The following is a 20,868-nucleotide window of genomic DNA, read 5'->3' on the forward strand; positions in this document are numbered from 1 at the left end:
AGGTAAAATTTAATTCCACTTGAACCAAGAAAGATTGCGCTTTCAGGAGATCGCCTGAAAAACGTTCTGGAGGAGCCAGGGGAATAGCTGAGGGAACGTTGAGGGAAATGTTCGTAGGAGATGACCTCCAGAAGCTTGAGAAGGAGAACCAGGCCAAGACACACCCAAAGGACTTTGTTCCTTCTTTTCTACCCTTTCCTGCAACTGACTCACTCTCTCAGCTAAGCTGGCTGCTATATCCTTAGAAGACACTACCTCTGCTTGGAGCTGCGTGATAACTTTGACTAGCTCGTCCAATGTGGCCATGCTGAGAACACACTCAAACCAGGAGGATTTTAAATTTGTCGGCTCACTATTCTGTCAGGGAGACCAGATCCTCGGGGCCTGTGCACGTTCCCAACATGTCCACCACTAGACAGCTCCAAAGCTCCGATAGAAATACCACAGAGCCTGAGAGAGTCCAAGTGGGGGAAAAGGGCATTAGGTAGGGAACAGCTGGGAAGGAGACCTGTAGGAAGCAAGAGGTTAACCAACACAATATCAAGATATAATCACATTGACTGTCAATAGTATATGGTTCTCAGAGTTCTCATACTGTAACCAAGGATAACCTAAGAAATTACTATAACTAGACCTCAAGAAATCTAGGTACCCGGAAAAAAATCAAGAATGGGTTAATACAATGTTTCATATGAGCTTTTCATGAAATATCACATACTGTCTAGAATACAAGAACCTTCTAGAATAATGTTTCAGAACAAACATTGCACTTTTACATGAGGACAGAGGCTATCTGAAACATTCCAGGGAAACAACAGGAATTGTACTAGGGACTTAATATGCACAAGGAATGTCGCACTTTGAATTAAGCATTTTCACAAAAAATCCAAAAGCTCGGGATAAACGTGTGCACCTCAACAAACACAACACACCAAAGTTTTCAATGCCATGAAATGATCGCGCACACTGGTGAACTAAGAGCCAAGCACGTTATGCCAGGGTTGAATCATGCACACTGTTGCCGATTCACACAAGAATATGTAAATGCCATGAAATGATCGCGCACACTGTTGCCGATCTGAATGCCAAGGTTTACATGAGAGAAATGAATCGCGCAGTCTGCCGATTCAAACAACAATATGCAAATGCCATGAAATGATCGCGCACACTGTTGAACTATCTGAGTGCCAAGGTTTACATGAGAGAAATGAATCGTACACTCTGCCGATGCAAACAAGAATATGCAAATGCCATGAAGTGATCGCGCACACTGTTGCCGATCTGAATGCCAAGGTTTACATGAGAGAAATGAATCGCGCACTCTGCCGATTCGAACAAGAATATGCAAATGCCATGAAGTGATCGCGCACACTGTTGCCGATCTGAATGCCAAGGTTTACATGAGAGAAAGGAATTGCGCACTCTGCCGATTCGAACAAGCATATGCAAATGCCATGAAACGATCGTGCACACTGCCGATCTGAACGTCAAGGTTTACATGCTAGGAATGAATTGTGCACACTGCTGATTCGAACAAGAATTTGCAAGTGCCATGAAATGATCTCGCACACTGTTGTCAATCTGAATGTCAAGGTTTACATGCTAGAAATGAATCACGCATACTGCCAATTCGAACAAGAATATGCAAATGCCATGAAATGATCGCGCACACTGTTGCCGATCTGAACGTCAAGGCTTACATGATAGGAATGAATCGCGCACACTGCCAATTCGAACAAGAATATGCAAATGCCATGAAATGATCGTGCACACTGTTGCCGAGCTGAACGTCAAGGTTTACATGCTAGAAATGAATCTCGCACACTGCCGATTCAAACAAGAATATGCAAATGTCATGAAACGATTGCGCCCTCTGAAAGTTTCACAACTAGGCCCAAAACTCGAAAGTTTTTGAGAACGGGGTCGGGGGCCCAGCCGGACCTCCGCCTTACCGCCCTGCTCAAGGATCACCAATATAATGAGGGGCAGGCCTGGAACATCAAGGTAGGCCTCCGGAACAGGAGCTCAGGAAGTTGCTGCTGCTCCTCACCGGGACCTCTGAATAGTGAGCACGTGGAGCGGGGCTGGCTCCCTTATATAGGGTCTGGCCCAACCCACAAACCACACCCAGTCATGCTGCAAGGAAAGCTTCTAGAAGGTCCTAGAAAGGGACCACACCCCTAACACACTCAGTAAGCCTGCAGCAATACCTTGCAAATGAACAGTTATTGAAAACATCATTAATAGTGTTTTTCAAGGTTAAACTCCGCAATGCAAAAGGTTAACATACTGCATATAAACACAATGCATGATTTATGCTCTTGCATAAAGACTGTGTTTTTGCATTTTTGTCACCCGTAGAGCGCGCACTGTCCTGATGTTGACACCTAGGCTGGTAGATCTTGACAGGGTTTCAGCCTCCCTCCAAGCTCCCCACTTCACCCATAAATCCATACCAAAAATAAGCAGAATCGCCTCCTAAGACTGAGATACAACCCAAAATGTTGTCCTACTACTCAGAAGAAGACTCAGCAATCTCTGAAAATATTGGTTTGCGTGGGTTTTAATTGAGGTTTTGAGTCCAACTCTGTAGTCAAGGAAGTCTGTATGCCAGGGAGGGAGTAATAATAATATAACTCACAGGGCCATTACACAGATTCCCTTAGCCTCTTGGGTTTTGAGGAAAACAGCTCAGTTGACCTGAACCGAAACAGTGGCAGCGGCAGCAAACCTAAAAACCTAGGATCCGATTGATTGGGAATCCCCAAAACACTAAAAATAGGTTGCTGTTGACAATGCAAAATAAGGTCTACTTCTTAGTGGTGTGAGGCTTCATTGGTACATCATGAAAGTACTTAAATATTTAATGAGTATCCGTTCAGACCAGACAGCTTTAATTCATTTATGTGAAAATTATGCTTCATAATGCTGTACTTAATCTAACAGTCTTTCAAAAGTTTTGTGGATGGAAAAACCCTTGTCTCCTCCGAAACTCTCATAGAAGATGTCAGGCTTCCTCTCTTCGCTCCCTGAAATTCAGGGAAAATATTAGTTGCAGCCACTTTTAGAGATCACCAGCCACCACTGCAGCTGACGCGCATTTTGAAGCATGTGATCTGTTGGGTGATCTGCAATTAGGTTTCAGGCCTGAATACAGTAATGCTACCAACCTGCCAGATGACTGTCCGAGAGCGGCTATATAATATTGATATAGTGGGTTCAGCTGCACTTTTTATTATAGGCAGATCTCTCTGCTGCTTTTGATACCTTTGATCTTGCTATGCTAGTGAAGCACCTGCAACAAGCAACAGGGGCCTCAGCATCCTCTCATGGTTCCAGTCATTTCATTGGTTTAACTATCACAGTGGGTGAAAGATGTGGTTACAGCCCCATTACTGAAAGCAAATTGTGTTTTGCATGAAGGCTTCTCTTGCCCACTTTTCTCAGTGTTTTTATTAATATAGACGTGAGGCGATTTCACAATTTGCTGGAATTAAGGTGGTAGAATGCCACATTTACCATCATGAAAGGAAGTTGATACTTCCTATGAATGGAGCTAACCTTTGTGACAAATAAATCTTTTGCTTCCTTAGAATAATGAGCGGATGTGATGTGATAAAGGTGGTCTGTACCAAACAAGATGTTATTTGTGAGAGCCCGGCATCATTAAACACCCAGAACAGTATTCACACCTGGAGGACAATGGGTAATGCTGATATTGGTACCACTCAAGATGTCAAAACCCTGGAGGTTGTTTCTAGATCTTGATGACTGTGGAGGGGCAGGACAATCATCTTACCAAATCTGATGTCATTATATGTTTTTACATGACAAAAATCAGCCATTTTGTGGAGGAGAATAGAAGCACTACAGTCAAGGCCATATAGGTCTGTAGAATTAACAATTGCAAAACAGTTCAAAAAATGCCCAGGCACTCGTGAAGTAATAAAAAAGTCAAAAGTCAGTGTTTGGATATACTGAAGTCCTCTTCCAATCATTCAAGTACACTGTAGACCAGGAATCGTTAGCTTAAATCATGTTTATTCTTGAGGTGTAGTTCTTAAATATTGGTGAACTAACAACAGCCAACACGTGTTTAGTCTTGTGAGATAATAATCTCATTGACTTCCTCAGGGCTCAAAAGATAATCCATTCGATAGTAATGACGATGCGGAAGACTTAAGTAAAATGATTCCCATCAGGCTCCAACTAATAGTGATCCTCCAAGTATTAAGAGCCGTTCTTAAAGTCTGCGTAGTTTAAATGGTTTGCTCATAGCTCAATCTGTGGTGGTCCTAGGACAATGGGACCACATTAAAAATGTTCACCACAATTGAATTGAATTGAATGTATTACTTATAAAGTGCAAACTGTCGCTCACAAGGGAGTATCCTGGTGCTATTAGGGAACAGGATTGATGAGGCTATGATAGTACACAACTGTAGCTTTCCTAAGAAAAGGGGATGAGGACATTTTACAGAATGTAAGAATAACAGAGGGAGTCCAGGATCTCAAAAACCCAGGTCTTGAGGCATTTCATAAATGCAGCTTCGGACTCAATAAACCTCAATTGGCTGGGGAGGGAGTTCCAGGCCTAGGGTTGTAAAAGCTTTACCTCCTTTGGCTTTTAATCTAAAGTTAAAGGGTTTCAGTAGACTGTCTTGTGACGATCTTAGAGGTCTGTTGGTAAAATGGTGTTTGAACTTTGCAGAGAGAAATGTGGGGCCAATCCCTCTATAGGATCTAAAAGAAAACAAAATAATTTTAAAAAGTACTCTCTTATGCATTGGCAGCCAAAGAAGAGATTTTAAGGCAGCTGAAGCAGAAGTTCCCTTAGGTACTATAAAGACTGCCCTTCCAGCAGCGTGCTTCACAATCTGAAGTCTATGAAGTACCTCTTTTGAGAAGCCTGCAAACAGGCTATTACAAATTTGTAGCTACTAATGGTAGAAGATCAAAAAAAATCTTTAAAGATCCTATTAAGTTACAACAAGTAACTGTTGTTGCCAGAGTATGAGGAAGAAACGACAACTGAGAATCAAACTTGATTCCCACATTTCTAACCACAGGACTGTCGGGGAAGTTAAGGAATATCCTCTGGCCACCAATCTGAAGGGACAAACTTGTTGGCTTTGCCAAATAGCATCATCTCCATTTTTTATGTGTTACATTTAAGGTGGTTGGCTGGCATCCATCTGATAAGAGTCCTTAGACAATTTTTAAAATTTAGATCTGAGCCCAAAGAAGATTTGTCAAGAGACAAGATCAACTGGGTGTCATCTGCATAGGAGTTAATATCAACCCCAAAAGATGTAATCAAATAAATTATTGGTGCCCTGTAACTGTTAAATAGGGCTTGGCTTAACGATGAGCCTTGCGGAACTCTGGTGGCAACCATGGTTTCCTTTGAGATATAGGATCATAATTTCACCATCTGTTTACTACCAGTAAGAAATGATTTCAGCCAGAGGTAAGCGGATCCAACTACTCCACACTCTCGGATTCAATGTACGAGAATTTAATTGGTGATGGTCACAAAAGTCGCCGATAGGTCCAACAGACTCTACAAAGCATTCTTCCTTCATCTAGTATGAGTTTTAAAGTGTCAGCCACTTCCAACAGGTGGTTTCCTTTGAGTGCTTTGGGAGGAAGCCTGACCGAAGGCATGGAGTACATTTGTTGTCTCTAAGAATGAAATTAATTGACTGTTCACAATCTTCTCCATGATTTTGCTCAATGCCGGCAAGAGATTGGCCTCAGATTGACTAAGTTGGTCGCATGAAATAAGGGTTTCTTCTTAAGTGGTTTAACCATAGCCAATTTCCAAACCTCTGGGATTTCAACTAAGTTCAAAGATTTTTTCTGAATCAGGTTGATCACAAGATTGACAATATCTACCAATTTATTTCAGACCTTTGGCGGGCAACAGTCGTAGGGAGAGCCAGATTTGCATGCCAAAATGGCTTGATGGGACTGATCTAATGAAATTGCATGAAATGCCATCAACATATTAGATTCTCTTGTTGGGGTAGTTTTAGCTTCAAGGAAGGAACTGTGGGAAAACTGGGGCACTAAACTAGATATAGTATGTATCTTTTCTGTAAAATATACTGAAATCTCATCACATAGAGCTTGTGAGGGTGGGATCTGACTCTCCATAACCTTAGGTTTAAGGAATGAATTTGAGGTATTAAAAATTACTTTGTGATCAGATTTAGCTACTTCTATTTGTGCGGCAAAGTATGTCCTTTTTGATAGTTTAACCTGTTTATAGTAGTCCTTAAGTGATGATCTAAAAATTTCTAAATCCTCGAGGTTATAGGGCTTACGCCATTTTCTCTCCAGCTGCTTACAGTGGAGGCGCTGCCCTCTCAGGGCTGAGAAAAAAACCAAGAGACTGAGTTGCGCAGTTTGCGCTTTATTTTTGGTGGGGTTTCGGAGGGAAAACTATCTGCTGTTTAAATTATCCATCTATTGAAGGTCTCCAAATGATCTATTACTCGGCCTATAGGTGGAGGTGATGAATCAGCAAGAGCTTGTAGGAATCTAGGATTTGATACCAGTTGCGGATGAAAGTAACAAATGTGGATGCCTCCATTAGAGTGGACTTATCTAACTCACAAACAAGTGTAAAAGGAATAAGAGAGTGGTCTAACCAACTCACAGATCTCTGCTTATCTGCCAGAAGCAAAAGGTTGTTTGTTCAAATTCCGTTGAGAGTATAACCTACCTCATGGGTGGGCCCCTTCACCAGGTGACACAGACCCAGAAGGCTCATATTGTCAAGGAAATTAATTACTTCTAAATCACCTGAGCACTCCAGGTGAACATTGAAATCACCTAGGATGGTAAAATTTGAGTATCGGAGAACCAAGGGAACTAAATTGTCTCCGAGTGACGTTAAGAATTTAGAGCCTAACCCTGGGGGACGATAGATCAAGACGCCTGGGAAAGAAAGTGAGGGGCTGACCCTAAACAGAATCCAAGACTCTCCACACCATCTAAAGGGCTGATGATGACTGAGTTGAGTTGCAATGTCTCTTTAAAAATGATAGCAAAGGTCCCCCGGGCGACCAGGTCTATCCTGCCTAGAGGTTAAGTAGCCCGGGGGGGAAGTGCTACTGGAATATCTGGGCTGCACCAATCTTTCAGCCAGGATTCAGTTACAAACAAAAAGTCTATTTGAGATCTCAGATAAGAACATGAATTTCTTGAGCATGCTTGCTCAAAGACCGGGTGTTAACCAAGGCACCCTGTAAAACGCGCTTATTATGAGGTAGTAAGCGGGACGAGTAGAGAGAGTCCACCTTACCAAAACATCTTCTACATTTTCTACAAGAAGCCGGGCCCTCTAAATTATCAAGTTTTAGAATCATGTCACAGTATGGCACAGTCTTTCAGATGTCTTTCAACAAGGTAACAAAATGGAGATTATCTCCTGACGGCGAAGTAGCATGTCTGGTGCTGGCCATTTCTGGGTCGCAGACAGGCTTGCCTTAGGCACGCCAGTGGTGCGTTCGCACCATAGGACTGTTAAAATAGAGGTTGCCAAACAACAACTCGAGCGCCTAACTCCCAAAATGGTGTCTCTAGAATGGGCAAGAGGGTTACCAGGAATGTGCTCTTTCTGTTTACATCATCTCTGGGTCCCCACACTAGGTTAGTGGTGACCCCAAAATAATAACCCCTCCAACCATTTGTTGTATTTATAAGCACTCTCATGGTTTTAACTTTTGTTTTACAGCTGAGACTAGTTTGTAGTTTAAAGGTCTTGTTTGTAATTACATAGCAGTAAGCCTGCCAGCCCTAAAAATGTGTAATGCGCTATGCCCTCTAGGGGCTAAATATATAGCTACAGTGCATTATTTTCGGACATTTTCTTTTCAATTGGTTATGTCCTCTAGGGGCTGACTGTATGATTACATGACCATGTTTCTTACAAATGCTATTTTCATTGTGGTGTCCTCTAGGAGCTGTTCTGAGCATTACAGTCTAATGCCAAACATTTATTTCTGATGAAGGTTTTTATTGGGTTTACATGCTAATTGTATATGTTGTATTAATCTCTCCTTATGGCAATTATGATCATGATTCAGGCGAATTTACCGTCCTTATTACAGTATGACTGTTTGAACACTCTTGATATGTTTGAGTGACCCTTCTAGTTTATTTCTCTTGTTACTCCTCCATGGCTGTCTTGTGTCCTTTTTTTGGGAATTGTGTCAGCCAGTCAGCAACTCTGATGGTGGGGTGGAGAAAGTGGTAGCCTATTGGAATTAGCACATCAGATTTAAGCTAGGATGCTAAATGGCAACATTTTCATTTTTGGCTGCAGATAGAGGAAGAAGGTAAGTGGAAGTGGTTTAGTTATATGCAGGGCCACTGGAATTCTGTGGCAGGAAAAGACCAAATTATGAGGCAAGGTTGACCAATTTATGTGGCAATAAAAGTCCAGTTATGAGTTTATAACACCAATAGCTCTAACTCAAGCAAATGCATGACCTATTGCACTGCAAATGCTTGTTAATCTATTGTAGTTGAACCACTGATGCCCCGATGACCTCAAACGTTTCTTGACTAGATCGGATACTAATGTGGTCCTGCCCTTAATCCAGGAGAGCCATGTGTTCTGCTGGTGGACTATAAAAACAGTGCGGATGACCTCCATTGGTCTTGCAGCTGTCACAGCCACTGGGAGGAACATAGATACAAAAAAATGGTAGGATTTACTACGTGTTACGTATCTTGTCCTAACATGCACAGATCGGAAGAGTTCCTATTAAGTAACACTTAAGACTGCAATCTTTTTTAATATTTTGGAGTATTTTTGTTTCATAATAGGAAATATGTTGATTTTGTTTGTTTCTTTTTTCAGAATACTTGGCAATGTTTTTCAAGCGCAGTTGGAAACCAGAAGACATGATCTTGATGAAGTGAGTAAACCCCTCCCCCTCCTCATATACCACCTGCCATAAATTACCATTCTCATCGCGATCAACAGCAAGGCAGGTTTGCCGTCCTGAGGTATTGAAATTACATATTACTGCTGGAGATATTAAAATTGTGAATTGATAATTCACAAAAGGGGGTAAATACTGTCGGTGGTAAAAAAAAAAAAAAAAGCCTGAAAAATACTAAGGGCCAGATGTAGTAAGCTGTTTGCATGGTGCAAACTGCGAAAATCGCAGTTTGCGCCATGCAAACAGCCTTCTGCGATGCACATTCACAATTTGTGACTCGCATCGCAATGCAGAATTGCTTTGTGACCGCGAATGCGGTCGCAAAGCAATTCCCAGTTACCACCAGTGTCACACTGGTGGTAACTCATTAGCAAAAGGGAATGTTGCCCACAAGGCTTTTTCAGAGCAGGCAGTGGTCCAATGGACCACTGCCTGCTCTGAAAAAACGAAACCAAATGGTTTCGTTATTTTTTTTATTTTGCAACTCGTTTTCCTTTAAGGAAAACGGGCTGCAAAATAAAAAAAAAACTGCTTTATTGAAAAAGCAGTCGCAGACATGGAGGTCTGCTGACTTCAGCAGGCCACCATCCCTGTGAGTGCAGGGACTCGCTATGGGGTCGCAAAATGCGACCCACCTCATTAATATTTATGAGGTGGGTCTTTGTGACCCCATAGCGAGTCACAGACGGTGTCTGAGACACCGTTCTGCATCAGGATTTGCGATTCTGAAATTGCGAGTCGCACCGACTCGCAATTTCAGAATCGCAAATCCTGACATTGCTACATCTGGCCCTAAGTTCCATGCGTTTAACAGCGCTACAAGATGCCGGGACCAAGTTAACTACCAGGCAGAAAAACACCAGATTAAAAATGCATTACAATTTTAAGGCAGGGAAGGGGACCGTCTGGAATAAAACAATCTTGCATTGGTATCTAAGTGTATAGTGAACACAGGTACGAAGTTTCACGTTTATCATGAGCCTTACCCATTTCAAGATCAGAGTAAAAGTGATCTTATTTCGAGCAGTAAATTCCACCAGCTCTAGTCAGTATTTTTTCCTGTAATGTGGATTTGCTACAGTATTGCAATTACCGCTGGCAATAATTTTACCGGTAATTTTTCTGGGGCCAGTAATGTAGCGCACTAACAGAGCAAAGAGGATGTTATTCTTGTTTACTGGTATGTGTGATAGAGGAGGGTTCTTTCTTTACCATGTGTGGGCGAGAATGTCAGCATTCTTATATGTCACATAGGCCTCGATTTTTTGTGCCCTGGTAATTACAGACCCCTATGCAAATTACTTCTTGCGCAAGCAGTCACAATCATAAGAGGGTGGAGTGGACTGCATTCAGTGGTTACTACTGGGTGAAATATTTTCTGAATCCACTGGATACATTTCAGCAAGTCAAACCAATTTAATAGAGTGAAAAGACCAGTAAATACTAATAACATACGATTGTTGATGCAGAAAACACGAAAATCTGCATGGTATTTACCATTTTAGGACAATTTGAATAGGTGCTGCCTATCGCATCCGATAAAGTACGAACCCCGTCATAATGGATTTTACTAGTGCGGTAAAAACCGGCTTCCATACTGGGGTTTTCTTAATATAAGCTGTAGCCCTATAAATGGATCTCCTTTCAGTAATGGTCTGATAAATCTGATAGTTAATACTTGTAGTCAGACAAATCGTTTGTGAAATTGGTAAGATACAGGCACAATTACCTACTGTAATACAAACAAGCTTTGGAGTTTCCTCTGCATGAAAAAGATGCAATACCTGAAGCATACAGGAGGAGCATGAGCTCTGCGAGAAAACAGTGGTAAAAACTTCTCTATATTCCACCAATCCTCCGCATCAGACTGCAGATGAACATTTTCAACTTGTTAGGCATGCAACTTCTCAATTTTTTACATAAGACACAGGAGTGGCTCGTGGCTAGTTTAGGGGAAGGGGCGTGGCGGGGAGGAGGGAATTAATTTAATTTAAAAAAACGCTTACCCTAATCATTGCTGCCACTGTGCCTTCACTGTAGCCCCAGGCACAGACTTCCAGCCTGCCCTGCAGCCAATCTGAATGCTGCTGTCATGCTGCTAGCACTCCCAGGATGCTTGTTTCTGGTCCAGGGAGGACCTGGCCCGGCAATTCGGTCTGGACTGTTCCCATGGGGAACAGGGTCAAGCCTGATTTGCATATGGCTGGGTCCAAACTGGAATGGCATGGCAAGCAAAAAAACGGATGGATTAAACCCAGTAAGTACAGTGTGAAAGTGCATGCGCGAGCGGGAAGTGACTCTGGTCTGTGTGCACACTAGCACCACAGGTGTTCTAAAACATGTATTCCACTTGTCGTAGCGGGCCCGTGTGCATACTTGCACCTATGGTGCTTTTAACCACATGTCCAGCCTGCCAATGCAGGCATGTATGTGCGCAAGGGCACGTATGCACAGAGAGTGAAGAATACCCAAGTGTGTTTTCACTGTATGGGAGAGCTGCTCTGCCCATGAGTTAACATGGGGGAAGTGTTACAGTTACTCCTACCTGCAACAGCGGATTGCAGCAGAGCAGCCTCATGTTGTTTACTATCATTAGATTCGTCCCGACAAGCCCCTTTCTATGGTAAAGGTGGTTTTGTCAATAATCATGGAGAAATGCTACTTCTAGAAAGTGGACATTTCTCTGCCCTAAAACACTTTGTGGGTCATTCTGACCCTGGTGGTCCAAGGCCGCCAGGTTCGCGAATGACGGAAGCACCGCCAACAGGCTGGCGGTGCTTCCAAGCCCATTCTGACCGCGGCGGTAAAGCCGCGGTCAGAAAACCGGGGCCGGCGGTTTCCCGCCGTTTTTCCCCCGGCTGGGCGAATCTGCCATGGCAGCGCTGCAAGCAGCGCTGCCATGGGGATTCTGACCCCCTTACCGCCAGCCTGTTTCTGGCGGTTTTCACCGCCAGGAAGAGGCTGGCGGTAACGGGTGTCCTGGGGCCCCTGGGGGCCCCTGCACTGCCCATGCCACTGTCATGGGCAGTGCAGGGGCCCCCTAACAGGGCCCCATGAAGCTTTTCACTGTCTGCCTAGCAGACAGTGAAAAGCGTGACGGGTGCAACTGCACCCGTCGCACGCCCGCAACACCGCCGGCTCCATTCGGAGCCGGCTTCTGTGTTGCAGGCCTCCTTCCCGCTGGGCCGGCGGGCGCTAACATGGTTAGCGCCCGCCGGCCCAGCGGGAAGGTTGGAATGCCGGAAGCGCTATTTTGGCCGCGTGGCGGCCAAATGGAGGTTCCCACCTGGCGGGCGGCTACTGCCGCCCGCCAGACTTGGAATGACCCCCTTTGTGTGCCTTTTAATTCAATTTGAGCCCACACTGGGGGATTGAGGAGCACATCTGTGCATTTCCCAGTGACAGCTATGAAACTTGGCAACACAACCGTAATGAAGACCTCTGCCATTTGTGTGCCTGGCTGGATAGACTGGAGGGAGAGGTTCTGACACTTGACCTCTCGGAGCCAGATCATGGCCCCACTAAAATGTTAAGATCTGCATTCCACAGCCCCATGGCAGACAGGACTGAAAATTAGGGGAGACATCTGTGGTTCAAAAGGGAACCCTTGGAACCTCCCCCAACTTCAAAGGCATACTACAGTATAACTACTGGTGCCACACTGCAGCAAAGTAGAGTTACACCGAAGGAACGTGAGATGGATACCCTGGACCACGTGGTGCACACTGCCAGAAGAATCTGTTGTGCACAAAGAGTAATTACTACCCTAGAAAGGGACCGCACACCCTTCCTGCATTGTGGCTCACCTGGGCAAACTCGTTGCTTCTGGGTGGCACCCTGAAGTGTGCTCTCCAAGAGCTTGTTGGCTTTCTCCCGTTCTCTTGTGGACGTATCAGGGACATCAAAGACCTCCCACAAGGGACCTACACCTTCCACCTGTGTCATCTGGAGAGGGGTGCCCTCTTAAGTGGCTACATCATCTGCTAGACGTCACCTGGTAGCAGCGGTGTGAGCATGGAACTAAGTATTGCGCCTGGAGACAAGATTTGCCTGATCCGGAGCCTTCAAAGTACTGCCCACATTCAAGGAGTGTGGCCCTTCACCACAGGGTCATGACACACACAAGCGTCTTGTTAGTAGTTGGCGGACTCACTGGTCGTGGGACCCTGAGTGGCCAACTTTAGTCGAGCATGCTGCGTTTCTCCCCTGCGACACCCAACTTCATGCTCATTGCGTGCGGTGTCTTATTCACTGGTTGTGACCCTCGGAGGTGGGGGTGTACCTGGAGCAGTGTCGTGTTCTTCCTCATGTGGCACTGCTGAACTTGCGTCTATGTGTGTGTGAAAAGATTCATCTGGTGTGGCTCAAGTCATCGTGCACCAGCTGTTGTGCCTCATTCCAGGGAGGTACAGGATTGGAACTCTTCATGAGTGTCTGTGCTTCTCTGGTGAGACTCAAGTCATCACGCACCAGACATTGTGCCTCATTCCAGGGAGGAATGGCATTGATAACTCTTTGTGTGTGTCTGGATTTGTCTAGTGCGACTCTAGTCTGTTATGCCTCATTCCGGGGAGGTAAGGCATTGATAACTCTTTGCCTGCAATTGGAATTGTCTGGTGTGACTCAAGTCATCACACACCAGACATTGTGCCTCATTCTAGGGAGGTATGACATTGAGAACTCTTCGTTTGCGATCTGAATTTTCTGGTGTGACTCAAGTCATTACGCACCAGATGTTGTGCCTCATTTCAGGGAGGTATGGCATTGGTAACTATTCATACACAAATGGGACCATACGGGGTGACCCAAGTCATTGTACCCCAGACGGTCTGCCCCCTACCAGTGAGGTGCAAAATTGGGAACTATTTGTGTATTGGAGTGCCTGGCTTGGCTGGGCGCCACTATGAACAGCATGTGTCCCAAAGCAACCCCACCTATGCTTGGCAGACCAGGGCTCCTGCCGGAAAGCACAGCTTGGAGACCCCTGAGTGAGCTTCCTGAATGGTGGCCAAACCCCCATTTGTCGACTGTTGCCTGATCAGCTGTTATCTCTTTCAATCCCCCCACCTTTACCCCGGGATCCTGAATAAGTGTACCTCTGGCAGTGAGCGGCCTAGGATCTGAGAAAAGAGTGCTCTCATCTCCAGCTCCTGGGGGCAGGGTAGTAGGAACTGGTTGGAGGGTGCAGGAAGGGTTGGACCCAGTGGGTTTGCGAGCACAGTGACCACGAACCTCGCGGATTTCAGTGCAACGCATTAGGGTGTTGAGAGCGAGTGTGTGCGAGCGCATGTTATAGTAGCCTACCTGATATCCGCAGCACCGCATAGCGCTGAGGAGTGAGTGAGTGGGAGTGATTGCTAGTGATTGACTACACCACACAGCAGTGTTGCCATACATGCTGTTTCTTTGTCAGAGGACTGTCACGGTTGACATTGTGTTTTAACTGTGCGGCCTAGGCCGCGGAGCTATTTAGGAGTGCTGCAATTCTCTGTATGTACACATTGCTGCTATTGTTGTGAACCAGGTGCACCCTATAACTATGTGATATTGAATTGGGGTGATCTCTAGGGTGGGTCTCTTGATGACAACATTTTGGCACTGCATCAGGATGCTGGGAGGTAAAGTATTATTTTTCTCAAGTGTACATATTGCTAATGTTCTAACACAATTGGGCCTATACTGCTAGTGATATTTCTAAATGTGATTCATGCACAGGTTCACATGATGTTCATGTTGTGATTAATGTCTGTGTTGAACACAAACTTTATTTACATACACCTCGTGTGAAGTCTCTTTTGTGACGCTCAGTGTATTTGTTTTATGGAAGGGCTGTGCCAATGCTTTAGACATTGCCCCTGTGATAAGCCTGACTGTTCTGTGCCAAGCTACACAAGGGTGCGCAAGGGTTATATAGTGAGTGTGATCACTCGCCCCTGACGGGAGTGGAAGGTTCATGCCGCCTCCAACACCAGGCTTCACTGAAGGACTGATGAGGATCAAATGGTCTTTTGATGTGGAGGATAGCACCAGTCCGCTTCCTGCTTCCCCTCTCCCCAAGAGGAAGGGTGCAGAGAGAGATGTGTATTAGACAGATATGGAAGTTCTCTTCCTTTGTGCCTTTGTTATTGCCACACTTCTTCCTACCAGATCCCCAGATCAAAAGCTGCATGGCTGAGCAGGGATGTTGATCTCCTGAGAAAATAAACACCTCAAGGCAGAGCAGTGCTCTGCAATCCACATCTGAGTCTGCTCGCTAGGTAAAAATATGAGGCATAAGCCCTAGACTAGTTTCAAGGGACTTCTCATTGTTATTGCCACACTTCTTCCTACCAGATCCCCAGATCAAAAGCTGCATGGCTGAGCAGGGATGTTGATCTCCTGAGATAATAAACACCTCAAGGCAGAGCAGTGCTCTGCAATCCACATCTGAGTCTGCTCGCTAGGTAAAAATATGAGGCATAAGCCCTAGACTAGTTTCAAGGGACTTCACATTGACTGCTATCTCGGCGCTGCACAGCAGCGTGATGGAAAAACTTCCTGAATTCCAGGACTGGTGCCTTTGGCAGTCAGTTTCTTTCTCAGGTGAAGAACACAGGCCCGCTAAAGGCCCACATTAAACCTGCTAGATGTGCTGCTTAGAAGGAGGCTTGAATGAAAGAGCTGTTATTGAGAAGAAAGGGGAACTGGAAAAAGTCCTACAATGAGGAGCTGCCTAGAAGAATTGCTTGCATCCCTGCTCCCTGAAGGAATAGGCAGCCATGTATGTAGGTACTGAGTGATATCAAGTGTGAAGCACTAGGAATTCTATGACAGAGAAGAATGCCTAGAGCTGAGGTGAGGAGGCTTGTCTCCTGTCTCATTAGTTTTCTGCTAACTTCTTACTCATGTGGTAGCTGGTCTACCTTGGGTCGCATTAGAGAAGCTTTTGGGAAGGCAAACCTTCATTCTGCTGATTACATTGTCTCAAGCCTTTGTGGTGCCGAAGAAACTCGAAGCAACTGTGATAGAGTAGCCAAAGTTATCACAGGCACAGTCTACTCAACCACTCTTTGTACCTTAGGATGAGCACTCCCACAACCCAAGGAGCTGGGTGCATGGGCACCAGGCACCAAGTCTAGTTTCCCATGAGACATGTAGACTGCCTTCATCATCCAGACTTTAGAAACCTGATTTTTGGGTGGGCTCTTCAGTCTATTTTGGTTGGTGGGTTTTGTTGGGCCTACATGACCTCCCTAAGCTGCATACCAAAGATTTCCTTAACCCGAGGAACAAGAGAGCCACAATCTGCAGACAGCCAGCAATGCTTTGACTGCTGCTGCTAGCTTACGTCTCTGCACAACTGTTTGGCCTGTGCGCATGTGCCTGAGTGGCAAAGGCAGCTGATTGTCTGTGGCCACAAGAGTCAAGGTCTGGCACCTCCAAGGATTAGCGAGATCTGAAAGAATCTTCTTAGCAGAAAACCACCTTGACAGTGTACTCAAAGGGGTGGACACCCACAGTGTGCTTTGTCCCTATCCTGTGAGGAGTACTGTCAATGGACTACAGTCCCAGGGTGCGCGGGGCAGCTTAATGGAAAGACTGAAGTGACTGTGGGGCCTGCAAGCACAGCAGCAGGGGGAAACCTCAAACTGTTTGGATTACGCCACTTCCCGTAGCTACAGACGTCTGATTGTCCACTGAGCCGTGAAGATACTGTGAAGATGTTTGATGAAATGTTCAGTATTGCGTTGTGGAGCAGGACACTGAACTTTTCTTTATTTAAGTCAAAACATTTGTTTTTGACTTTAATATGTTGAATCCTGAATGTATAACTCTACACAACTTATGTGAGTAAGCCTTATACTATTCTCCTTTCCAACCTCAAGAGTTAAGTGCTAAATGGGTGTACTTAGTGTAAGATGTTGGAGTAACAGTTGAGGGGGGGTGATAACCCACCTCAGATAATAATCACAATCCTTGTCAGGGTGAACGAGTAAAGTCACTAAATAAACTTGGACTTAACTCTCTGGTAGCTTGGCACAAAAAAGTCAAACTTAACCTATAGCCAATGCATAAAGTATGTATGTAGTACTCAGAAATAATTAATAAAACATAATAGAGAAAAATTAAATAAATACAATTAAACCAAAACTGTAAAACACCCAAAATGTAGAACCAGAGATATGAATTTTCAAACTTTGAATTAAAAATAACGTCATAAAGCACAAAGCGCCAACTGCAGGTATCTGGTCAGGCTAGACCAGGTCAAAATGGAGTGCGTGTCCGATACAGGGACTAGGTTTGTCCCGGTGGAAAGTTTGCCTTTGCCATATGAGGCCGTCCTTTCAAGTGAGGAGTTCCCTCTCCCAACAATCTGAATCTTTTTTCCAATGTCTGGGAACAATACACATCTCACAATAGGGGAGCTATCAGGGATCAGGTGACAACTGGACACTGGCAGGAAACCTTTTGGTTTTAGGAAGAGAAATGATAACTATCTAAAAGTGACATTTTTAAATAGTAATGTAAATTTTAACTTGTTCATTAAGTTGGATTTTAAATTACTATTATAATATACCATTGAACCAATTTCCAGCTAGTCCCAAACTGAATTTTGCACTTAATTCAATATAATAAATAAACTAATGTTACCCTATCGGAGAGCCAGCCTTACCACAGTGAAAAATTACTTTGGAGGTTTGTCTCTGCCCAGACATATAAAACATTAAACATACATGTCCTACTTTTAAATACCATTCACCCTACCCAATAACCTTTTAGGGCCTACCTTAGAGATGACTTATAAGTATAAAAAAAAAAATGTAGGCCTAGCAAAACCCTATTATTTTGAAGGGTCAAAATAGATGTTAAAAAACTGTACACCCAGGCTGCAGTGGCAGACGTAGAGACATGCTTTCAAGTGCTACTTTAGAGAGTGCTACAAATAGTGCTGCAACCTACTAACGGCATTACTTTTGCAGACCCTGGGTACAGGTGGTACCATATACTAGGGACTTACAAGCAACTTAAATGAGCCAGCCAGGTGTATACCAGTTTTACCATGTTTAACCCCTCGAGTGCCCAGGACGTAACGGTTATGTCCTCGTTTGCACAGCTCTGGTGCCAAGGACGTAACCGTTAAGGCCTGCTATGGGCCCTAGAGCTCCCCCCGATGGCCAAGCACTCCCCTCCCCTGGTCAGGGATGTTAGGGTAATCGCTTCCCCTTCCACCCCTGGACCCATTGCGGCGCTGACGCGGATCGGAGGACAAATGTCCTCCGATCATGTGGAGGGGGTGAGAGAGGCCACAAAGGAAATGAAAGGCCTTTTCTTTCCTTTGATATCTCTCTCAGCATTTCTGCTGCCCGATCGCGATGCAATCGGGTAGCAGAAATGCTCACTAGACACCAGGGATATTAGTTTTTTTTAATTTATCTAAAAGGGGAGCGGCCCCTTGGGCAAGGGCCGCTTCTCGAGGGGGAAACTTATTCCAAGGCCATTTCTGCCCCCACTGGGGGCAGAAACCACTAGATGCCAGGGATAATTTTTTTTTTTTTGTGTTTTTTTTATACATGTGGGGAGCGACCCCATAGGCAAGGGTCTCTCCCCAGGGGAGAAAATTATCTTTAGGCCATTTCTGCCCCCTTTGGGGGCAGATCGGCCTAATTGTATTAGACCAATCTGCCACCAAGAGGAGCAGAAACCACTAGACACCATGGATTTTTTTTGTTTTATTTTTTCAGATGTGGGGAGCGACCCCTTAGGCAAGGGTGGCTCCCCTGGGGGGAAAATAGTTTTAGGCCATTTCTGTCCCCCTTGGGGGCAGTTCGGCCTATTTTTATTAGGCCAATCTGCCCCCAAGGGAAGCAGAAACCAATAGACACCAGGATTTTTTATTTTTTTGCATCAGTTTCACGCGATGGGAGCGACCCCTTAGGCAAGGGTATTTACTGGGGAGGGGGAATTTATTTTAGGCCCTTTCTACCCCCCTTGGGTCCAGATTGGCCTATTTCTATTAGGCCGATCTGCCCCCGGGGGGGCAGAAACCACCTAGGAACCAGGGAGTGGTGTGTGTGTGTTTTGTTTGGGGGTGCAGCCCCTTGGACAAGGGTTGCTCCCCATGGGGGCACATTACTGTTGGTCATATCTGGGGGCAGATCGGCCTATTTTTGGAAGGCCCATCAGCGCCCAAAGGGGGTCAGAAAGCCCACCAGAGACCAGGGAAGATTTTTTTCCAAGAAAAGAGGTTGAGGGTATGGCCATCCCCCCACCCCAAATAAATGGAGCCAAAGTTGATCTGCCCCCGATCCACTCCCCGGGGGTGGGACAGGAAGACCACTAGATGCCCTGGAATGAAAAAAAAAAGTGGGGTGGTGGCTACCAACCAGTAAGGACATGGTTATGCCCCCACCCCAACTGAATGTGGTAACAGTCTTTCAGCTCTTACCCGCACACTAAAAACATCTTATCTCATGGCAGGCAAAAGGACATTTGATTATTTTGGGTTTTGGTTTTACATTTGGGCCATGAGAGCTTGTCTAACTCTCAAAATTGTCCCACTTGGAATGGTGAGGGCTGCACCTTTTGGACTTTGGCTTGTAGAAAAATCTACAAGACCTAGACATATCTGCAAACTAAATATCTGGGTGAGTCCAGGGTGGTGTGCTTCACATGCACCCGCACCATTTTCTTACCCACAATGCCCTGCAAACCTCCAACTTTGCTAGAAATCACACATTTTTCCCACATTTTTGTGATGGAACCTTCCGGAATCTGCAGGAATCCACAAAATTCATACCACCCAGCATTGTTGCATCTACACCGATAAAAAATCTGCCCCACTTGTCAGCCTAAAAATGTTTTTTTTTCAAACTACTCTTTTGGGCCTGCTTTGGTTCCCCCTCATTTTTTAAAAGTTTTTGGCTCTTCCCTGTCACAGGCACTTGGCCTACCTACACAAGTGAGGTATCCAGGAGACTGAGGGGAATGTCGGGTGGTAGGAAATTTGTGCTGGTGAGGTGATCCCACACAGAAATGTGGGAAAATGAATGTTTTTAGCTAAATTTGAGGTTTGCTGAAATGGGTAAGAAAACACTACGGGATCCACGCAAGTCACTCCCCCCCTGGATTCCCTCAGGTGTCTAATTTTCAGAAATGTTTGGGTTTGGTAGATTTCCCTAGATGGCTGCTGAGCTCAGGACCAAAAACGCAGGTGCCTCCCCCTGCAAAAACAGGTAGTTTTGTATTTGATAATTTTGATATGTCCACAAAGTGTTTTGGGGCATTTCCTGTCATGAGCACTAGGCCTACCCACACAAGTGAGGTACCATTTTTATCGGGACACCTGGGGTAACACTGAGTAGAAGGAAGTTTGTGGCTTCCCTCAGATTCCAGAACTTTGCAGCACCGAAATGTGAGGAAAAAGTGTTTGTTTGGCCAAATTTTGAGGTTTGCAAAGGATTCTGGGTAACAGAACCTGCTGAGAGCCCCACAAGTCACCCCATCCTGGATTTCTGTAGGTGTCTAGTTTTCAAACATGCACAGATTTGGTAGGTTTCCTTAGGTGCAGGCTGAGCTGGAGGCCAAAATCCACAGCTAGGCACTTTGCAAAAAACACATCAGATTTCAATGTAAAACTGTGATGTGTCCATGTTGCGTTTCCTGTCGCAGACTTTAGGCCTACCCACACAAGTGAGGTACCATTTGTATTGGGAGACTTGGGGGAAAACAGAATAGAAGTTATTGTCCCTTTCTTTCTCAACATTTTTTCCTTCCAAATGTAAGACAGTGTGTAAAAAAGACGTCTATTTGAGAAATGCACTGTAATTCACATGCGTAGATGAGGACCCCTGAATTCAGAGATGTGAAAATAACCACTGCTTCTCAACACCTTATCTTGTGTCCATTTTGTACATACAAAGGTTTTCTT

At 44.9% G+C, this 20,868-nt stretch overlaps 1 protein-coding gene across 2 annotated transcripts in view; it reads left to right on the forward strand.

Annotated features, from left to right (window-relative positions):
* The window catches only part of LOC138295533 (spermatogenesis-associated protein 7 homolog), a 1,079,396-nt gene that overhangs the window by 770,928 nt on the left and 287,600 nt on the right, over positions 1–20,868 (forward strand). For both annotated transcript variants that reach the window (XM_069233895.1, XM_069233896.1), the window contains exon 10: positions 8,876–8,933. In XM_069233895.1, coding sequence (XP_069089996.1) covers positions 8,876–8,933 — 58 coding nt within the window. The remainder of the gene's footprint in view (positions 1–8,875; positions 8,934–20,868) is intronic.

This window comes from Pleurodeles waltl, chromosome 5 (assembly GCF_031143425.1).
Source record: "Pleurodeles waltl isolate 20211129_DDA chromosome 5, aPleWal1.hap1.20221129, whole genome shotgun sequence".
In the NCBI taxonomy this organism is placed as follows: Eukaryota; Metazoa; Chordata; class Amphibia; order Caudata; family Salamandridae; genus Pleurodeles; species Pleurodeles waltl.